Source organism: Staurois parvus, unplaced genomic scaffold, assembly GCF_062004578.1.
Source record: "Staurois parvus isolate SC_StPar_1 unplaced genomic scaffold, SC_StPar_1.0 ptg000155l, whole genome shotgun sequence".
Taxonomy (NCBI): Eukaryota; Metazoa; Chordata; class Amphibia; order Anura; family Ranidae; genus Staurois; species Staurois parvus.
In genome coordinates, this window is record NW_028317951.1 from 28,134,561 (window position 1) to 28,157,183 (window position 22,623).

At 42.9% G+C, this 22,623-nt stretch overlaps 1 protein-coding gene across 2 annotated transcripts in view; it reads right to left on the reverse strand.

Moving 5' to 3' along the window:
- Window positions 1-22,623, reverse strand: part of LAMP3 (lysosome associated membrane protein 3) — a 72,803-nt gene that overhangs the window by 46,289 nt on the left and 3,891 nt on the right. For both annotated transcript variants that reach the window (XM_089675581.1, XM_089675580.1), the window contains exons 2-3: window positions 11,181-11,560; window positions 3,925-4,044 (exon numbers count right to left, since the gene is read on the reverse strand). In XM_089675581.1, coding sequence (XP_089531707.1) covers window positions 3,925-4,044; window positions 11,181-11,560 — 500 coding nt within the window. The remainder of the gene's footprint in view (window positions 1-3,924; window positions 4,045-11,180; window positions 11,561-22,623) is intronic.

Below are 22,623 nucleotides of genomic sequence, written 5' to 3' on the forward strand. Positions count from 1 at the left end.
CTGACCCTGACCTTTGACCCTTACCTCGATCTTGTCACTCACCCTGGCACTGACCTAGATCAAAACTTTTTTTATATTATTTTTTGTACACACTTTTGTTTGCTTACATCTTTCTCTCCTGCAAGGAAAGAAAGATCCAAATGTATCTTCCTCTCCATTCAGAAGAGAATGAAAGCACAGGGGCAGGCTGCACAGTGACTGATCACTGTGATAGACGATCAGTAGGAGCCTGGTCTCTGTGCTTGGAGTGCGTTGTAGAGCGTGCTCCCAGCACAAACAAAGGAGTGATAATGCTAAAGTACACGGGGTGATTAGGATGTGCCCTGGCACATCCGCCACACCCTGTGTGCACACCTATGGTGGAAAGAATGCCCCTATACATTTGTGGTGAATAGGAAGAATTCCCCTTTTCCGATAGCTTAAAGATCCTTGGTTTCAGTGGTAACTTTCCTGAGAAGCAGAAATTGCTCATTGCTCAAAGAACCCCTAGCAATCCCTGGCTCCAAGGAACCCTGGCTGAGAAATCTGCAATAGGACAACATTAATTATTATAATAATTATTATAATAATAAAGGAAACATATTCAAAAAACATTAAAGAAATGTTGACAGTGAAAATTGTAGTGCCCCGCTACCCTTTTCACCAGTGAAATGGTCCCTTACATTGGTGGTCAGTGAAAGAAGGACTGCCTCACGTTGGTGGTCAATAGGAGAAGGGACCCCTTACACTGTTGATCACTTGGAGAAAGGCCCCATTATACTGGTGGTCATCTTGAAGAAGGACCTTTACATTGGTGGTAAATGGAGAGAATGCTCTTTATGTCACCATGTTAAAAGGAAAACAATATTGGTAGCATTACAGTGACTGTTATTAGTTCAGGTTCACGCTAGGCAATGCTCTGAAAAGCAATCTATGTGGATCATTTTTCATATGAGTGGTCCAATCAGGTTCTCCTGCCCATTTTTCAGGCAGACCTGATTGGACCCTCCATTCCCCTCTATGGAGCAGTGTATGTAAATGAGCTGTCTGTTTACACCAACCTACCTCTGATCCGGCAAAAAAAAAAAATATAGAAGGGCATCCATTCCCCTCCCTCGCCTCACTTACTACTGACCCCAGTTCTCCACCCTTCTGACCCTCTGTACACTGCCTTACAAACTAATAGCCTCTGTACACTGCCCTACAAACTAATAGCCTCTGTACACTGCCCTACAAACTAATAGCCTCTTCTACACCGCCCTACAAACTAATAGCCTCTGTACACTGCCCTACAAACTGATAGCCTCTGTACACAGCCTTACAAACTAATAGCCTCTGTACACTGCCCTACAAACTGATAGCCTCTGTACACTGCCCTACAAACTAACAGCCTCTTCTACACCGCCCTACAAACTAATAGCCTCTGTACACTGCCCTACAAACTAATAGCCTCTGTACATCGCCCTACAAACTAATAGCCTCTGTACATCGCCCTACAAACTAATAGCCTCTGTACACTGCCCTACAAACTAATAGACTCTGTACAGTGCCCTACAAACTGATAGCCTCTGTACACTGCCCCACAAACTAATAGCCTCTGTACAGTGCCCTACAAACTGATAGCCTCTGTACAGTGCCCTACAAACTGATAGCCTCTGTACACTGCCCTACAAACTAATAGCCTCTGAACACTGCCTTACATACTTATAGACTCTGTACACTGCCCTACAAACTAATAGACTCTGTACACTGCCCTACAAACTGATAGCCTCTGTACACTGCCCTACAAACTAATAGCCTCTATACACTGCCTTACATACTAATAGACTCTGTACACTGCCCTACAAACTAATAGACTCTGTACACTGCCCTACAAACTAACAGCCTCTTCTACACCGCCCTACAAACTAATAGCCTCTGTACACTGCCCTACAAACTAACAGCCTCTTCTACACCGCCCTACAAACTAATAGCCTCTGTACACTGCCCTACAAACTGATAGCCTCTGTACACTGCCCTACAAACTAACAGCCTCTTCTACACCGCCCTACAAACTAATAGCCTCTGTACACTGCCCTACAAACTAATAGCCTCTGTACACTGCCGTACAAACTAATAGCCTCTGTACACTGCCCTACAAACTGATAGCCTCTGTACACTGCCCTACAAACTAACAGCCTCTTCTACACCGCCCTACAAACTAATAGCCTCTGTACACTGCCCTACAAACTAATAGACTCTGTACACTGCCCTACAAACTAATAGACTCTGTACACTGCCCTACAAACTGATAGACTCTGTACACCGCCCTACAAACTGATAGCCTCTGTACACTGCCCTACAAACTAATAGCCTCTGTACACTGCCCTACAAACTAATAGCCTCTGTACACTGCCCTACAAACTGATAGCCTCTGTAAACCGCCCTACAAACTGATAGCCTCTGTACACTGCCCTACAAACTGATAGCCTCTGTACACTGCCCTACAAACCGATAGCCTCTGTACACTGCCGTACAAACTAATAGCCTCTGTACACTGCCCTACAAACTGATAGCCTCTGTACACTGCCCTACAAACTAATAGCCTCTGTACACTGCCATACAAAATGCTTGCCCTGTCCTCTGCCCTGTCGACCCCTGTATACTGCCCTGCTGACCTTCCATCCTCTGCACCCCCACATTAAACAGGCTAGATCTGGCCCTGCTCCCTCTCCCACACCTGGATTTGTTTTATTGCTTTTTTCTTTTTTGTGTTGCAGGGGCAGCACTTTCTCCTTTATCGCCTAGGCAAGAATGATGTTGTGCCTGATGTATGCATACACAGATATATTGAAGCACTCTGCCTGGACTTCAGTACCCAGCAGATATCTTTGTCAGGTCTACGCATGCGCAGGTTTGCCTGTGCCCATGAAAGAAGACAGCACAATTAAGGAGGTACAAGACCTCTGTTCCATGTGCGCACGTGTCGCAGTATACTTCATTCTGTGCACAAATGTATCGCAAGGCTCTGTCAGGTCCCAAAGGCCAGACAGAGCCATTTGGCACATCTGCGCATGCAATGGACCATAAAAAATGGCAGTGTTGGCAAAGGGAACGGGACCAGCAGTAAAGTGGCTGCCATTCCTCTTAAATGTGTTTTATGTATGTTATTTACCTTTAAAAGCATTCCTTGTCATTCCTTGCATCAAAAAGGTATAAGAAGAGAATGCTATGATGTGCAAGTAGGGAGAGACCTGTGCTAGGTAATTGACTCCTCTGGGCTAGATGAATTTTATAGCAAGATTGCAAGCACATCACATTGCATTGTCCTGAGCAATATCATTTATCTTGACAAACTGTAGCATTTTCACCTAATTTATTTCCTCAAGTAGTTAAGAGAAGGATACTGAGTAGAGAACCAGATTAATCTAATAGTCCACTTGGTTAAACGGGATTTATGGCAAATGGTTAAATACACTTCCAGGCAGCACATCCAAGTCATTGTCCTCTCGGCAGGGTACATTGCATTTAGACAATACAGCCTGGATCAGGACCTTCTTCAGCCTGTGGTTGGACAACAAAGGAGTGGCAGCACTGGGATGAGTTCATCTCTGTGTTTTCTGCTACTGTAGGCACATTTGGAAGTTAAAATTACAACACTGTGCAAATGGGACCCCACCATTTTGCAAGCTGGTTTCCTCTGTTCTGGAGATTAGAGGATGATATTATACAGGTCCATGCTGGTTCTAGGTGTAAAAAAAAATGCTTAAAGGAAACCTCACTGCAGAGAAACAAGAAAACTGCCACTGCTGAACCCTCCATCTGAAGGTCAGCATAGCATCCAGGTAAGTAGTGTTTTCAGGTTAGCAGTGGCAGTCCTATGTTATTTTCTTGGCAAATGTACTTTAATTATATTTAATATCTGCATTACTGGAATAAATGGTGTTAAATGCAAACTAAACATACCTTGACAAAAACAAAAAGTATAGATCCTTCTGGAAATCCCAAGGAAAGAGTTGCTTTGGATTCATTACAAGTGCCATTTTGTTTAGTCTTTGCCGGGTTCACATTAAAATACCATTTGCCCTGTGGAAAAGCAGCATGAGAGCTTCTGTAAACTACTAAAATGTTACCACATTCATTTTTATTAGCAATGTACAGGCTTTAAATGTTTTTTTCTTTAAACATTTATACATCCTTTAGAATTTCATCGTTGCTTGCATCTAATACATGAACATGTCACAGATTGGTTCATGAATCTGTTCATTTCTCTACTGGACAAGGAGTGTCCACACTGACAAGGATTGTCCACACTGGACACTAATGCCTTGCACTCACTCCCGTCCTCCCTATCCTGCCATTTCAGCTGTCACATTGACAGGCACATAACTGGGGATTTCTGTACTGGGGTGGTGGAGCCTGATGGAGAACTGAGAGACCAGATCCTCATCAGGTCGGCTTCACTTTTGATTGACAGTGCATGGGAATGGGTGGATTCATAGCCACTATTCAGTGCAATAGCAACTTTCAAATCCACCCACCTCAGTGCACAATCAATAAAAAATGAAGTGGACATGATGAGGAACTAGTATCTCAGGTCTCCATCAGGCTCTACCCACCCAGTGACAGGTCATTTCCCAAATATGGCCATTGCCCATATTTGGGGAATGACATTACCTGTATCCTCTTTACATTTAGACAGGGGATTTTCCACCTGACAGCTGAATATGGCCAGAGGTACAACACTGTGCAGTAACCTATCACTTACATCTTGTTTGTGCTGCAGCCTGCGTTGGACTGACTGGATCAGTCACTGGTCGTAGGTGGGTGGTTGCATGGGTGGATAGGGAGATGTCTCTCCAGTCAGTTGTACCCAATTATGGATATTGGCAGTAAACCCTCTTAGGGTTTGGGCTGCTGCCTTTCTGGTACGGCCTTGATGTCGTTTCCACACGTATACTTGGAATAAAGGAAAAGAAGGAGCGCCCAATGTCCAAAAGAATGCACTCTTGATGGTAGATTGTGAGACAGTTACTGAGAGTAATGACAAGTACATCACGCCAATGTGTTTCGGGAGAAAAGACTCTCCCTTCTTGAGGGCTATTAAATAGAAAAATATACAGAGAAACAAATATACGAGAAAGAAGAAAAACCGACTATGTATACAAAACAAACAAGAAAAACTATATATATATATATATATATATATATATATATATATATATAACATTATGTCAATTATGTAGATGCAAAAATACCAAGTTAAAATATGTCTTAAAACTACAGAAAAAAAAATTTAAATTACAAAACAATATATATACTGTAAGTCAAGAGTTCCTGATCATGATCAAAATAATCAGAATAGAAATAATCAAAATAGAAATAAAATCAATAGTAATGATGATAATGGCAATAGCAATTGTAATCATTGAGCTGAGAGAAAATCTGAAAAAAAAAAAAAAACCTGATAAAAATAAAATAAAATAAAAATATTTTGAATAGTAATAGTGATACTATTAATAGTGATCATCGAGCCTGAAAGACTCGGCAATAGAAATTTGTGTGGATTGCACTAAAAGGTTGGGTTTTAAGGGATATAAATCAGTGTAAAGATATTACTGTGACATAGATGATGCTAGGTAAGGTAAAGCCATGGGAGAATGTGAAGCAAAAAATAATTATGGCCTAACCTGTTGCTGCACGTTAATAAATGGGAAAAATTCCCACGCCAGTCTTTCCTCTCAGCTCAATTACTATTGCCATTATTATCATTACTATTGATTTTATTTCTATTTTGATTATTTATATTCTGATTATTGGATCAAGATCAGGAACTCTTAATTTATATATATTTTTGAAATATATATATATATATATATATATATATATATATTTTTTTTTTTTTTTTTTTTTCTAATTGTTTTGTATTTTAAGACATATTTGTAAGATGTAATTTTGCCTCTACATAATCAACATAATATTCTCATTTTATAGAATATACATATATACAGTATATACATATATACACTATATTGACAAAAGTATTGGGACCCCCCTCCAAATCATTGAATTCAGGTGTTCCAATCACCTCCATGGCCACAAGTGTATAAAATAAAGCACCTAGACATGCAGACTGCTTCTACTAACATTTGTGAAAGAATGGGAGCTCAGTGAATTCAAGCATGGTACCGTGATAGGTTGCCACCTGTTCAATAAGTCCATCTGTGAAATTTCCTTGCTACTAAATATTTCCTTGTCAACTGTTAGTCGTATTATAACAAAGTGGAAGCAACTGGGAACAGCAGCAACTCAGCAATTAAGTGGTAGGCCATGTAAAATGACAGAGCGGGGTCAACGCATGCTGAAGCGCACAGTGCACACAAGTTACCAACTGACTGCAGAGTCAATAGCTAAAGGCCTCCAAACTTCGTGTGGTCTTCAGATTAGCACAACAGTGCAGAGAGCTTCATGGAATGGGTTTCCATGGCCGAGCAGCAGCATCTAAGCCTTACATCACCAAGTGCAAGCGCCGGATGCAGTGGTGTAAAACATGCCACCACTGGACTCTAGAGCAGTGAAGACGAGTTCTCTGGAGTGACGAATCACGCTTCTCTGTCTGGCAATCCAATGGATGTGTCTGGGTTTGGCAGTTGCCAGGTGAACAGTACTTACGTGACGTAATTGTGCCAGGTGTAAAGTTTGGTGGAGAGGGGATTATTGTGTGAGGTTGTTGTCAGGGGTTGGGCTTGGCCCCTTAGTTCCAGTGAAGGGAACTCTTAAGGTGTAAGCATACCAAGACATTTTGGACGATTTCATGCTCCCAACTTTATGGGAACAGTTTGGTCCCTTCCTATGCAAACATGACTGTACACCAGTGCACAAAGCAAGGTCCATAAAGACATGGATGAGCGAGTTTGGGGTGGAGGAACTTGACTAACATGCACAGAGTCCTGACCTCAAACATATAGAACACCTTTGGGATGAATTAGAGCGGAGACTGCGACCGTCTCGTCTGACATCAGTGCCTGACCTCACAAATGCGCTTCTAGAAGAATAGTCAAACATTCCCATAGACACACTCCTAAACCTTGTGGACAGCCTTCCCAGAAGAGTTGAAGCTGTTATAGCTGCAAAGGGCAGGCTAATTCAATATTGAACCCTACGGACTAAGACTGAGATGCCATTAAAGTTCATGTGTGTGTAAAAGCAGCGTCCCAATACTTTTGGCTATATATATGTGTATATATATATATATATATATATATATATATATATATGGTTTTTCTTAAATATACATACTGTGTTCTTTTGGTATTTGTTTATTATCCCTGAAAAAGGGAGAGTCTTTTCTCCCAAAACGCATTGGCTTGATGTACTTTTCGTTACTCTCAATAAATGCCTTTTAATCTACCATCAAAAGTGCATTATTTTGGACATCCTTCTTTTCTATTATTCCAAGTTATCACATACATGACAGCTTTACAGCACAGGCCCTGGCCGCTCTGAGTACTGGCGTGCCACTTTAAGCATCCGTCACTATGGCAGCGTCAAATTCTTAAAGAGTTACCACCAGTTCTCAGATTAGGAAACTGGCTGTGAACTGTGGAGTGTTCCATTCTACCTACACTAATGCTACTGCTGCTAAGTAAGGAGTGTCCTCTACTAGCAATAGAGGAGTATCCTGAATCACCCCATATCCCTTCCCAAGTTTCTACTAGCAAATAAACTTCCAAAAGACAACACCTAGACTGAATAATGAGCCAAAGTGAATGAACTGTTGTTGCTGTGTTCCTGGCTGCCTCCCTAGTAGGGGGCCAAATGAGTCTGTCTTTTTGCACACAGGCCCTCAAATGCATGGGTGGGCCCCTGCAGTCCCCCGTCCCCCCCCCACCAGGGGAATTGTGTGTGGATAGAGCAGGTGATCAGTGCAGCAGGTTGGGGGAGATAACTTCAAGTGATCTTTTGTAGCTGTCACTACAGCAGCTGCATACCGACATCCCCTGTTCTAGCTGCTGCAGTGAGAGCCACAAAAGATTGGCTCCAGTTATTTCCCCCACCCGCTGCACTGATCCAGATTTCTCTCGCTGCCTGGACCTCCTCTCTTCTGGCTTCCCCCTTGCCCTCTCCCGCTGGCAGCAGCTGCTGGCTAAGTGAACACAGTGAGTGATCAGTACTGATCACTCACTGTATACATTTAAAACTGAAGGATAGTAAACTGTGTTTACTATGCTTCAGTTTATGAATGGACAGGAGGGTCTGTCTCATGTTCATTCATCTGCAGTGCAGCCGAAGCTACAGAAAAAGGGACTGGGGAATATTTCCTCAGTTCCTTTCTCTGTGTCTCAAAGTGAGACTTCAGGGGTCTGCTTAGACCCCCGATATCTCAACAAAGCCCCCCTTCCCAACAGCGTTGTGAAAAAATATAAAACATTATTAAATTAAAGTTAATTAAAAATTAAAATGAACAATTTGTAACAAATCAGACTAAAATTTCTGAATCAGACTAAAAATCCAAGCCCAATATGTGGCACAATCTTGCAACACAGACTATGTGCCACAGTGTGCTATGCACCCTACGGGTCACCATCTCCCTGGTAGGCGCCCCAGTGCATTACCTTTCCCAGGGGCACATGATGCCCTACCCATGAGAGGCTCTTGGTACCTTTATTGGTACCTTTAAGTCTCCTGCCATTCTGCATGTCACTGAGCTTGGTGATGCCTGCCACAATAATGTTGCATCATAAAGATGGCTGCTGCGCGGTGGCCATAATTAAACCTGGGGTCTCCATGATCTCATATTGTCTGGGAGCCCCATGAGTTGTCGGTCTGCTTCTGTTCATGAAAGAACCTGTCTAAACATAGCACCTCCTACAGGTGTAGCACTACATATGGAAAGTTTTTAATTATTAATTGTGTATCCAGGCACAGCGTATTTGCTTATTACCTACACAGGTTTTGCTTTCTGTTTCAATCTTGCCTGGCAATGCTACACAATGGTTATGATCAACTGAACACTTCTTTTTGTGGATGACATCTTGACTTAACTGCATAATCTACAAAGGTAAACACACTAATAATAACTCAACATGAAAAGACTGTGCTTTCTCTGTAAACAATTACTACATGAGCATTCACTATTATTTTGCTGACTCTGTTTAATGAAATGAAGATGAGTGTGCAGATTCCCTTAGAGCTGATTCACACATGTGTGGTGTAGATAGAAGCTCAGGTTTCACAGATAACTGATACAGTAGTTGTTCACCGGTTCATGTCAGGTTTACATCAGGTTCAGGACAGGATTAGCTCTCAGGATTATCCTGTTCACACAAGTGCGGTTTAGAAACGGTACCCATAGAAGTCAATAGCTTGTAATCCGCACCTAAACCGGACTGCACTGCTCAGAAATGAGACAGGACTTTTTTTTCAAAGTGCACTGAATCCGCACCGCCAGTGCACCGGACATATGTGAACAGGAACCATAGGAAGTAATGTTTTTCCCATGTCATGTGGATTGGATGGAGTTCACGCTGCAACCAATCCGCATATTTGTGAACCAACATGGAAACAAAAATGATTAGTTGAAAAAGCCAACAAAGCCAGTTGACAGTGTCCTGAGAATCAGTGCTATGCTATCTGTTGCTAGCCATCAATAGGATTACTGTATTTCCTGTTGTATTCAAAATTGCCTACATTAGTTAACTATCATTTTAGTTTTCTGGGTACCTTAATCCATAATAAAAGCCAATATTGTATATTTTCAGTAATATGGCATTATCCCATTTATTTTAGCTCTAGAACTCACAGCATGTTGAAATATTAAGGAACTGCATTCTACCCTTTATCAATGTATAGCTGAAAGGATTAGTCTAATGACCACAGTTGTGTAAAAGAGGATCAGTAATGCTTTTAGGTACTAAAAATTTAGATAAAAGATTACCAGGAAATCACTAACACGAATGACTTCCCCTGGGGCCAGAATAGGTACTTACTGTAGGCTGTGTTTTGCTCCTCCATTAGGCTGCATTCACACTTGAGTGTTTTGTAGCTTGAAGCTCCAAGCTCAAAAAAAGCTCAAACTTAAAAAATTAATTGTTCTCTATGGTGCCTGTTCACACCTGATCACCATTTTTATGTTTGAGCTTTTTAGGAGCATTGAGCTTTGCACTTCAAGTAACAAAATGCTCAAGTGTGAATGCAGCCTTAATGTTGACCTTGGTTCTTTAAAGTCCAACTCCGGACAATATATTTTTTTTAATTTAAAGGGGCCTCCATGCTACAAAAAAGAAGCTCAAGCTGCAATCAGGATTGCGGTTAGAAACCACAGGGCCCCATACAGCCAACCTGACAGGGCCCCCCAAACCATGGGGCCCCATACAGCCAACCTGACAAGCCGCCCCCCCTCTCATTCTCACAAAAAACACAGTTTACTATGCTTCAATTATGAATGAACAAAGTGATTGATTGGTACCAATCACTCATTGTGTTCATTCGGGAAAGGAAGGGGCTGGTAAATGTAACATATTGACCAGACCCTTCCCCCACTCTCCATCCTGAAGGATCCTATTGTATGCAGCTGATGGGAATGAGAGGAGAGAGGCAGGCAACATTACAGGGGTGGGGGCAGCAGGGGGAAATGTATGGTGTACAGGGAGGGTGATGGGTGCACCAGGGTGGAGCAATTGCTGTAACTGTTTTCCTGTAGGGCCCTCTCTGCAGCAGCTGAAAGCTGCTGCAGAGAGAGCCATACAGGGGATTGGTTTCAGTAATTGCCCACTCCACTGTGATCAGTGGGAGATCACTCTCCTTGCCCACATATGATTCACCTGGCTGCCTGGGCTTCTCTGCTGGCCTGGGCCCTGTACAGGAGGACTGGTGGTACCCCCATATCCACGGCTCTGGCTGAAATACTCAATCTGAAACAATTCCCCACAGTAAGTTTCCTTCACTACAAGATATCTTCAGTCCTCACAGGGCACCATTCAACATATAATGAATGGACTTGTGGAGTGGAAGTGTAAATATTATTTTGTATTAGTGTATTCCCTAAATATAATAACCATTATAGTCTGCTTATGTTGAGGATGGAGACACATTTTATTCGTACATGTAAAAATATAATCGTTTAACATAAGTTGGGCTTTTGCTGGAGATAAGGAGAAACTGGTCAGGTAGCGCTGCTAAGTTTATAAAGACATGGACATCCACAATCCTAAGAGGCATACCTTTGCTTCTTTGTCTTGCATTACTGTTGAATTTTCCAGTTTAAGTGCCAGACCCATGTCTGCAATTATACATGTCACATTACCATTTTTAACTTTGTACTTTCCACTTGTTGGTGGTGAAGGCTTTGTTGGTAGAACTGGTGTAGTAGTATGTGTTGTTGTTGGGCGTGTTGTAGTATTGGTGGATGCATGTGAGGTTGTACTTGAAGGCGTGTGTGTTGCATTTGAAGTCGCATGTGTTGTTGAGTTTGTTGCACTGGAAGACGTGTGTGCTGTAGAGGACATTTTTATTGTGCTGTTGGATGATTCTGGTGCCTTAGTTGTTGACTGTACTGATGCCATCATAGATGGTTCTGCATATATGTCAACCATGAATATTCCTAAAAAAAAGAAGACAAGAAAGATAATGTTAAATATTAAACATCTTAACACAAAATATATGAAATAAAAAGTCAGACAAAATAAAAAAAAAAAAATTATAAAGGAAAAATATAACGCATCTTTCAAAGCCAGGGCTCATGTACTAAAATTATACCTAACCCTTATGGGCCCACCAACAATGTTTTACAGAATGACAACATATAACTAATTTGTTTGTCTTCAAAGACAAGAGGTGGAAATTTTCCTTTTTGGATGGGGCAATTAAGATGACTTTTCTTCCCTGAATTTTGTATACTTTCTTAGCACTCCCAGTTTCTGTGTTGCAGGCTGAGCTCATAAAGTTTCAGCATCAGATACGTAATTTTAAGTAACAAATGATGCATTATTACAAGGAAATATGGGGCACCTTTGCCCCACCCCTTATTATTTTGTTGTCAGGGAATGTGCATATTTATGAGCAGGTGCATAACCCCTGTTAGCCCTGCTCGTGGCCATCTGCCTCTGCACTTCTGCCAGTGTGCCACCCACCAGCTGCTCCTGCATTCCTGATGCATGTCAAAATCCATCCGCAGAAGTCCTACCAGGCACTCATGCAACTCTGTGCTCTGGAGCTCCCTGTTACTCTACCAGGGCCCCTGAGCAAGAGCTGCAAGGGAGGCTTTCCTCTGCACTTCAGGTTCTACCACCAGGTACATGACTAATGCACCATAGATAGGCTTGTCCACTCCTACTTCCACCATTACCTATCCATACCACTCCCCACCCCCTTAACCAAATAAACTTTACAAAAAACATGACACCATTTTGGAGTAAATGGCCAACATGGCCTTTTATTAACAACTTCACATTTTACATACATCAACCGTTCCTTAACGGAAACCAAAGAATTGTTGTTGGTCTTCAAAGGCACCCACAAACGATCCAAAATGCACCTGCGGACAACCCTATACACTAGGCCTCCAGCCGCAACCAACCAGCTCGGAGACAACCATACCGTCTGCAGTGCAGCACCACCACCTTCCAGTTAAACCTTGGTTAACTGGGAATATCCACCGGGCCCCCCATACCACGGATGGGGTCCCACACCATTGTTTTACCTTCCAAGATGAGAACCGCCTCCAAAGACCAACAACCGCCCGCGAACCAACAGAAAACCCCCTTTTCTACCTTTTTTTTTTTTTTTTTTTGTATTCCTTACCTCCCCCCGGACGAGACCCGATACCCAACCAAACAGGGAGGGCGGGAGGGAAGCTCTGGTCCTTGCTCACGTCCAGCTCCACTGACGCCCCTTCCACAGAACCCCCCACCCTAAGGTGCCACAGACCCCTCCTACACTCCACATCCGCCAATCCGATAATTCCCCAATCAATTTCCCACCCCCTGGAGCTAACTTTAACTCTTTCCGTTCCCTACACCACTCTGGGCCTAGTCATGTATGCCCTGCGCTATTTCCATTCTTCCTTATTCGCTACAGGCATTTCTTTACAGTTGTACTGAAGATGTGATACAGCCTTTTTTCTTTTATTAACTGTTTATTTGTTTTTTAAAATGGCATGTCCAGTTACATACTCATACAACATGGCGCGTAAGTAACCAATTGTCAGGGTCATTAGAAATAAAAACTCTAAATTAAATGAATAAAAAAAACTGTGTAGCATTAAAATAAAAATAAATATATAATAAGAGGAAGCAAGAAGATGCGAAGAAGAAGAAAGGTAAGAAAGGAAATAGGATAGGAAGGGTGGAGAATAGGGGAGCGACAGATGAAGCTGCCATAGGCAATGATTGTGGACCAAAAATCATCATTAGTACTCTAAACGTTATGCAAACACAGAGACATTTCTTGTCAAAAACTTGTAATTCGATGTTTTGGGGTCTCTAAAGAGCCTTTCATGAAGACAGCAGTGATAGATTTTGTAGACTAAGACTAAATATGTATAATCTCTTCCTCCAGAGACTGTAGATTTTCAAACAACCCTATAACCTCTAATCTAATCTATCCTCCAGCCCTGACTTTCCCCTCAGCATTAATAAGCATGATTTTCTATGGTGGTTTTGAAGCCATGACAATCCACCATTTGTTAGAAGGAGGAAAAAGAGTTTTTTTTTTTACTGAGTTTTTCCCAATATACCACATTTCATCCAATAAACAATACAGCTCATTAAAAATATTTCATGTCTTTAGGATTTGCAGAAGTCACAGCAAGGTAATACAACCTTTGTCCTTTTATTTGATGTATAAAAAAGCACTCTTAAATTTACAAAATGGTGTCATTTCATCCATTTATGTTGATAAATCCAGTGAGCCGACTACCCTTAATATGGAAATATAAGCAAAGAATTAACACTACACATGTGGAACTTAAATTTTCAGTATAACTGCAAGACTGTAACTAAAGCAAGTTGTATCAATAATATAATTTTTTTAATAATCTGAAAAGGAAAATATAAATGTCTCCCCCTAAATCTGTTTCAGGGGTTGCTTGCTGGTGGATTTGCAGCATGGTTTATGCTCTCTGGAATAAGATTACCAGACATCTCTCCACAATTTTGTCTAAAAATGGTGTCATTCTGGACTCCAACCTATCCTTCTAGCCCCAAGTCCAATCTTTAACAAACTCGTGCAGACTCCACCTCCGTAACATCGCCAAAATACGTACGTTCCTAACCCCAGAAACCACTAAACAGCTCATCCACTCCCTCGTCATATCACGACTCGACTACTGCAACTCCCTCCTCACTGGCCTGCCTCGCCGCTGGCTATCCCCGCTTCAGTCGATCCTGAATACGGCTGCCAGACTCATTCACCTTTCCAACCGCTCCATCTCCGCCACCCCCCTCTGCCAATCCCTCCACTGGCTTCCGATTGCGCAACGGATCAAATTCAAAATCCTAACACTGACGTACAAAGCTGTCCACCATACTGCCCCGTACTACATCACCGACCTAATATCCAAGTACCGCCCAGCACGCACACTCCGCTCCTCACAAGACCTCCTTTCTAGTTCCCTGGTCTCCTCCTCCCATGCCCGCCTCCAGGAGTTCTCCAAAGTGTCACCCATCCTCTGGAACTCCCTGCCCCAACCCATCAGATTATCACCTACTCTCCTCTCCTTTAGGCGCACCCTGAAAACCCACCTCTTCAGGGAAGCCTACCCCACCCCCTGCTAACTTGCCGACCTCCTCCACTCTTCCTACCACTCCATCCCCCACAGCTATCTCCTCCTGTACCACTATCCCCTCCCTCCTAGATTGTAAGCTCGAAAGAGCAGGGCCCTCAATACTCTCATGTTTTGCATTGTATTGGTATTGTTCTGTCACATGTTCTGTCCCCCTTTGTAATGTACAGCGCTGAGCGAACCATTGGCGCTTTATAAATACTGTATAATAATAATAATAAAACTATGACAAGAGTCCCTACAATCATTCTGTATGGTAACAAACCGCAGGAAAGATATTCATGACTCACGGGCTGGTCCAGACAAAGCAATGGCTACCAAGACCCACTTACTGTAGCAGCAAACAAGAGCAAACAACCACCTTATCAAATTAAACCATTATTAGGAAAGTCAACTAATTTGTGAAGTCTAAAAGAATTATTGCTCAGAAAGCCAGCCTTAAACATATGGCAACCCAGGCTGGAACATTATGGAGATATCGGACTTCAAATCATAGCTTTGCGGATCTATATTCTTTATAAGATATAGAAACAATTTTACAGTTTCCCATGCTTGAACCATCTATGTCATCATCTCTCTCTATCAGTCATTGAGTTCGGGATACACAAAGCTATTTGCTGCTTTTTTAAAATATGCCATATTTGGCACCTTTTGGGGGGGGGGAGCGGATACCTGTTTTTGACAGGTACCCACTCCTAATTCCAGCTCAGTTTGTCGCAGTGAGGTGAGCCAGACATTTAGCCCCCTCCTCCCTCTCAAAATCTTCAGGGAAATTTCACAGGTCCCAGAAGACTGCCGGACCAATTAGGAGGAGCAGCATGACTCGCACATGCGCAGTGGGCACCAGGCTGTGAAGCCGCAAGCTGTCAGTCTGGTGCCCACAGTTGAGATGCCAGCACCATGGAGGAGAAAAGGGGATAAGAATAAGGCTGGCCATACACTATACAATTTTTTGTCCAATTTCTGTCCAATTTCCTTTAGATTTACCTTTAACCTTGTAGTGCAAGAGCCTGCCTAACTGGATACAATTGAAAGTGTTGTTAGATTTGACTTCCGATATATGGTTTTTGGTAAATTTAAATGAAAAATCTCAAGAAAATTGTATAATGTATGGCCAGCCTAAAGATCTACACAGGTTGCATATGGCAGATATATAGAAAATAGAGCCATGAATCTTCCCTCTTTTTTCACCTGGTGATCTGGCCAGTAACACACTTCCTGTATTAGTGTATCCCCACTAATGCATTTGAACAGCAGCATTATCAGTCTGGGAGGGGGAGTGTTAGATGTACTAGCAGATTAGATTCACTAACAAATTGAGTCCAAACTCCAGCTCACACTTCACACAAGCACTAACAGCAATGTGTTTTTTTTTCATTTGTGATAAAAGTTTATCATAAATAAATAGGAGAACTTGTTCTGTTGAAAAACAACAGATTTACTGGCAGGATCACCAGGTGCAAATAAAGGAAAGAAAGCCTAAAAAGGAAAACAAATACAGCCATCACATCTAAGAATTGGTAAGCTTCAATATAATAAATGAAGTGCAGAACTAAGTGCACTCCTGCGATCCACATGAAAAGTATGGCCAACAAAGCTTTGGTCACATTTCTCTTTTAACTGTTCAATTGAGAGCACCAGCAACTGTGACAGTTATCTTTCAAGGCATACCTGTTTTGGGAAACAGTTAAAAGTGGGGCAGCACAGTGGCTAAATGGTTGTCACTTCCGCCTGGCAGTACTAGGGTCACTGGTTCGAATTCTAACCCTGGCACCACCTGCCTGGAGTTTGCATGTTCTCCCTGTGACTGCATGGGTTTCCTCCGGGTGCTCCAGTTTTCTCCCACACTCCAAAGACATGCTGGTAGGTTAACTGGCTCCTGTCTAAATTGTCCCTAGTATGTATATGTATGAATGTGAGTTAGGGACCTTAGATTGTATGCCCCTTGAGGGTTAGGGACTGATGTGAATGTACAATATATATATACAGTATATGTAAAGCGCTGCGTAAATTAACGGCACTATATAAGTACCTGAAATAAATAAATCAATGGGTTTAGTTCTGCTTTAATACTACATTAAGCCTTTTACAAGGAAGTTGCTGTTTTCATAAAACAAGCTGTCAATATATCTGGATCTTATGAAATTTGTGACATGCAGTCAATTGCTTATGTATTTGATTTATACACTCCATTTAAATTGTCCAGGTTTGTAACAAATGTATTTTAAAAGCTACTTCTAAGGTTTAAATGTCTCTATTTCTGCACACATCCAAAAATTGCTTAATTATACTATAATGTGTACAAACTGGAAGCAAAGTACTCTGATTAGACATTCAGAAAGAAGCCGCACAGAAGTAGTGGGGGAAGTGAGAACAATTCTGTATTTTGCTTTCCTTCCTCTTTCTGTCTCTCCCTTCCAGACCCCTGGATTGCCTCTGGACTACACTTCTGCCTTACCCTTCTGCTTATCTGCCTTGCTGTTACTGATCCTGACTTCTGACTACTCATCCGCCTGCCACCGGTGTCTGATCTGCCTGCTAGTTGCTGACCTGGACTGTCTGATCTTGCGTTGGCTCTTTTTCCTGCACCTGAACCAGCTGAAGCCGTGCCTGATACCAGTTCCTGCTCTTCTGCCAGCATGCTACCAGCCAGCTGTTCCTGCGTATCCTGATGCACATCAGCATTCTCTTAACAGGCACTTGTCCCACTCTGTGCTCTGGAGTTACCTGTTACTTTGCCAGGGTTTCTGAGCCAGAGCTGTAAGAAAGGCATTCCCTTGCGTTTCAGGCTCCATCACCAGGTACGTTACAGTACCAGATGACCATGTCAGAGCCTGAAAGAGGGGTCTCCCTGCTTGACGAGATTTGCCAGCACATAGCTACAAGAATTTATAAAAGGGTTATACACTGCTCGAGAGCCATCTTCAAGCCCTGCCTGCACCTGTGATTTCAGCAAAGACAACCTCCACGGTCTCCTCCTCAGTTCCAGCTGGATCTCAGGCCTCTGCTCCTGCTCTACCTACAGTCATGATGCTTTCTCCTGAACCAAGGGTTCCCATGCCAGAAAGATTTTCCAGTGATTGGACTAAGTTTTGCGCATTCTGCAACACATGTCAACTGTATTTAGCCTTGCAGCTCCGCACATTTTTTAACTGGAAGCCACCAAGGTGGGATTGGTTACCTCTCTGCTACAAGGGGAACCCCAGACCTAGGCTCATTGTCTTCTGTAGAGAGAATATGCCAAGTTGTGTACCCTTAAAAGCTTCTTTGACACCCTGGCACAATTCTGATACCAGCTGGAATGATGCTGCCCTCCATTATCAGTTTCATCTGGGACTTTCTGAACCCCTAAAAGATGAATAGGCCAGGGAAGGGATGCCAAGCTCTCTAGAGGGACTGATTGATTTATCAAGTCAGATTGACCAGCGACTCACAAAGCAATGGCTAGATAGATCCACTGGCTAAACCTGTGTTGTGTGGATGCTGCCCAAGGTGCCATCATCAGCCAGTCCGGAGCCTTCAGCCTCCCCAGCATCTGATGAACCTGAACCTTTGCAGTAGGGTATCCTACGTCCTTCTCTTACACCAGAAGAATGTCAACATTGGTGACAGAACAACTTGTGCCTCTACTGTGGAGAAGCAGGGTACTACGTGCGGAATTGCCTGGCAAACTACGAAAGTGTCTGCCCATCTCTTCTACCAGTAACCCACCTACTCTGTCTGCAATATTGAATCAAGTAACTCTTCCCATGTTCTTCCAGCTTCTGGGAAGCGTCCTGCCAGTTGTTTCATGGGCCTGCAGCTGCTTCATAGACCTGTCCTCCACAGCACAGCTTCCTTTTCAGCCCAAGGCCCACAGGACTTTCTGTTTATCTTGCTGATGGGTCTAGTATTAAGTCCGGGACTGTAACACAGGAAACCATTACTCTACCAGTTACTACTTCCTTCTCGAGCCATAAAGAACTGTTGCGCTTGGATATCCCCTCATCACCACTGTACATTGTCATCTTGGGTATACCATTATGCCATGGTTCCAGACACAAAATCCCCACATCAACTGAGTCACAGGGGAGGTGAACTTTCAGTCCTCACTGTCAGGAGCATTGCCTGTTAAGCTGTCCAGTCCAGATTACGATTGTGCCATGTATAAACTCTGATAACAAACTTCATCTAATACCGTAGTTCCTGGAGTGTATCATGATTTCCTAGATATGTTCAACAAGAGAGGAGCTGATACTCAGCAGTAGGAGAGGAAAGAAAGCACGTGGATGGTGCTGACCAATCAGATGCCATCTAGCCCGTACTGTCATCCTTGAAAGGAAAGGAGAGAAAGCTGCTTCACAGGTCTGAGGATTTGAAATAACCATGGCTATCTCTCCTCTCCTTGCAGCAATAATAGTATGGGCTAAAGAGCATCTGATTGGTCAGCACCATCACATGCCCTCTAGCCTGAGCTGTCATCCCTGCAAGGAGAGGGCAGAAAGCAGTGGGGATTTGAAATACTGCATACTGCTGAGAATATGGAGCATCTGCTTCCATAATATACATTCCCACACTCCCACTCTCCGCTTAGCATGGGTTGCCTGCAAGGAGGTTTCCCGCACCGCTCCTGTGTGAACTCAAGATATGACAAGCCTAGGTTCACACAGGAGCAGTGGGGAAACTGCATGTGAAGTAGTGTTCTGATCAGAAATGGTTCTTCTGTTCTTCGAGTTCTGTAATCAATACACATCCGCGGGGGTTCCATTTTTCTTCCTCACCACTACTATAGGACTTCTTCAGTTCAGCAACTTGCTCTCTGAGGTTTTCTAGGTCACTCAAGTGTATTTGCCTTGCTCTATTTGCCTTGGTCTGTCTTCCTACAGCTGAATTTTGTGCTGGGCACTCTTAGCACAGCCCACATCATAGTCGTTCTTTGGAAACATCTCTTTCCTTTGCAAGAGTCTGTCCTTTACCCTATCCTTCCACTCTTGGGACAGTGGGAGTCGTGAGGGTAAAATCTGTATTCACCCTCTCCTTTCAGGTCTTCCCTCACTGAACTGGCTGTGCCCACTGGGGTTGCTGCATTCTCCTGCTTGAGTAGCATCCGGGGTTTCCTTCTGATTGGAGATTCAGTGATGTTTCTCACACTGCTAGGTACCCTTCCATGACTTTGGTTCTAAGCCTTTGTAAAGATTATTTCTGGGATCATCTCAACCCCAGCATCTCCTCCAAAAGCATTGTATTCGAGGACAACAAAGGGTCCAGGCTGATCCCAAGTTAGCTTGACAGTAGCTCTCAAACAGGTGATTTCATCAGGTTGCAATACTCTCTCTTCAGAGTTGGGCTTCCACACTCTCCCAACTCCCCCGTCAGGGGTCTTCTGCTCTCTCAGGACACACTGATAGGCTTGTCGCAATTTCAGGTGAATGCTCTCGAATGGCAAATCTTTCTTTATGGCTATTGGAATAAGTAGCCTTTGTACCAGATCAGTATTTGTCCCTAACAGTAGAGAACTCTGTTAAGACCGGGGGTGGCGAGGGCACACAATTGCTAGAGTGTTGAAGGTTTCAGACTTTTTGGTCACTGGAGAGCTGAACCTTAGCTTCACTGAGATGTATCCATCATAAGGGAACTTATGTGTCCCAATTCCCAAAACCTCTACTTCTTCTAGCTTTTTGGAGCGGTACAGTATGTGTTTCATGTACAGTATTTATCATAAAGTCTCAATAAAGCAGTGTCACTTGGGCTCCTGTATATAACAGAGTTTTTGTATATATTCCTTCAACTTGAATAGAGATGACTGGTGAAGGGCCTACGAATTGTTCGGCCAGGTCATTGGAGATGGCTCTGTAGTTCGCACCCATGCATTTTTTATTTTGGTCTTGTATATGTTTCTGCTGAGGCTTTTTCTTGGGCCAAACGGAATGGTGTCCATTCCATCGACTCCACCCCGTGCCTGTTCACTAGACGGCAGTTTGCAGGAATTTCGAGCGGGCAGTGGGGGACCAGCTTCTCAATCTCCAACTTACTCTGTGCCATTACTTGGCTTTGGCTTCACAGCTTAGGCAATACCCAATGTGGCATCTCTATGTGATTCATGGAGGTGTTTTTTGTTCTGTGCACTAGAGAGCAGTATGCAGGAATTTCAAGCGGGCAGTAGGGGACCGGCTTCTCAATCTCCAACTTTAATGTCTGAGTTTTGTTAGGCTTGAGGTTTTCAGGTGGGAGGCTGGGGACCAACTTCTTGATCTCCAACTCTGATATCTGAGTCTCTTTTGTCTCTTGGCCTGGAACCGTACAGCATTCCTGTGCAAATCACATGCAAATTCTGTGCAGTGAGATTTGAGCCATATATTTTGTATGGCTCAAATTGCACCGCATCCGCAGCACAAAGGTGCAGGACCCCTTTTTTGGTCTACACTAGAATAGGATCGCATGGGTATTCACACTCATGCAATCCAATTCTGCACATCACACTGCATTTTGTGAACTGCTTCCGGGGTGTTTTTAATGTAACATACACATCCGCAGCGGTGTGCAATTGTGATGCGGTACGGAATTCGCACAGAAACCGGTGCAAATTCCGTACTGCATCAGTGTGAACCCAAGCTAAGTCTCAGTCTGTGGGTCCTCAGTTAGCTCTTTCGCTGAGGTCCCTTGGAGTTTCCCTGCAGCTTCCTGAGGAGCAGTTTCTTTAATGCTTTTACAACCTCTGTGAGATCTCCTAAGTTCTCTCCATTTGAGCATTGCGCTATGAAATGTCCTGCTTCTCCATAGTGATATCTTTTAGCTGTGGGAGAGACAGCATACCTTTTTAGTTGCGAGGGAATTTGCATAATAGCATGAGCTTCTAACACTTGATTTACTGGCTTCTGAACCTTGCAGAAAGTTTGCTGTAGGGTAGTTTGTGTGTGTGCCGACTGGGCTATAGCTGACGCCAACGTGTAAAGGGGAATAGAGGACCCTTCCCCTGGGCAAGTTTCTGGTTCAGGTCCAGACAGCATGAAAGCTGAAAATTGGCCTGGGCAGGAAGGGGGTAGAAGTGGCCAGTAGGCAAGTGGTTAATAAACCTGTACATTTAGTTCAGATGGATTTAGAGATCACCCAATCTCCAGTTTATAAAGAAAGAAAGTTCAATCTGCAGCACCTTGATTATTTATTAAGAGAGTTTTATTTATTTTTTATTAACAAGTTTTCTCAACAAGATTATTTATTAACAAGTTTTCTCTCTGCTAGGATGCTCTATACTCTTTTTGTGTACCAAAACTGGACAAAAGTTTAACAAACAAGGTTTGGTAACGTCTGTCTTCATGTCTGAATACAGACAAGTATGCATTTTTTCTGCTTGAACTATGTTCCAATAATTATTGTCTGTCATATCTAGGCTAAAGCTTTGTTTTTTTTCTCCTCCAAAGAAATCCCACCATCAGTGCCTGAAAGGTGGTGGCAACAAGTGTCTGTAAGTGCAGACAAATATACAGTGACAAAAAAATATCTTAGATCTATTGTGCATGAAAACTCTCCACATTAACCCCCAGTTTATAAAGTCATTTATTACTTTTTAGTAGTTTTTAGCCAATTTGAGGGAGCTGCCAGTGACTTGATTTTTTTTCTGTAAAACTTTTGGATGTAATTGTTTCTCATAATGTGAAAGAGGACATGCTGAGTCCTGCTTCTTCATCCATTAAATGTGAAGAGAGAAAGCAAAACGAGGAAGTGTTCATATGAGGAAATCCAGCCTAGCAAGTTCTCCTCCTGTCACATGTGGATGAGACAATGCCTCACAGTATATAATAGGCTGCATACAGATAATGGTATACAAGATAATGACACACAGAATACGACTGTACCGATCATATGAGCAATAAAAATTATCTAGTTTGATGGCCAATTTCAGAGAC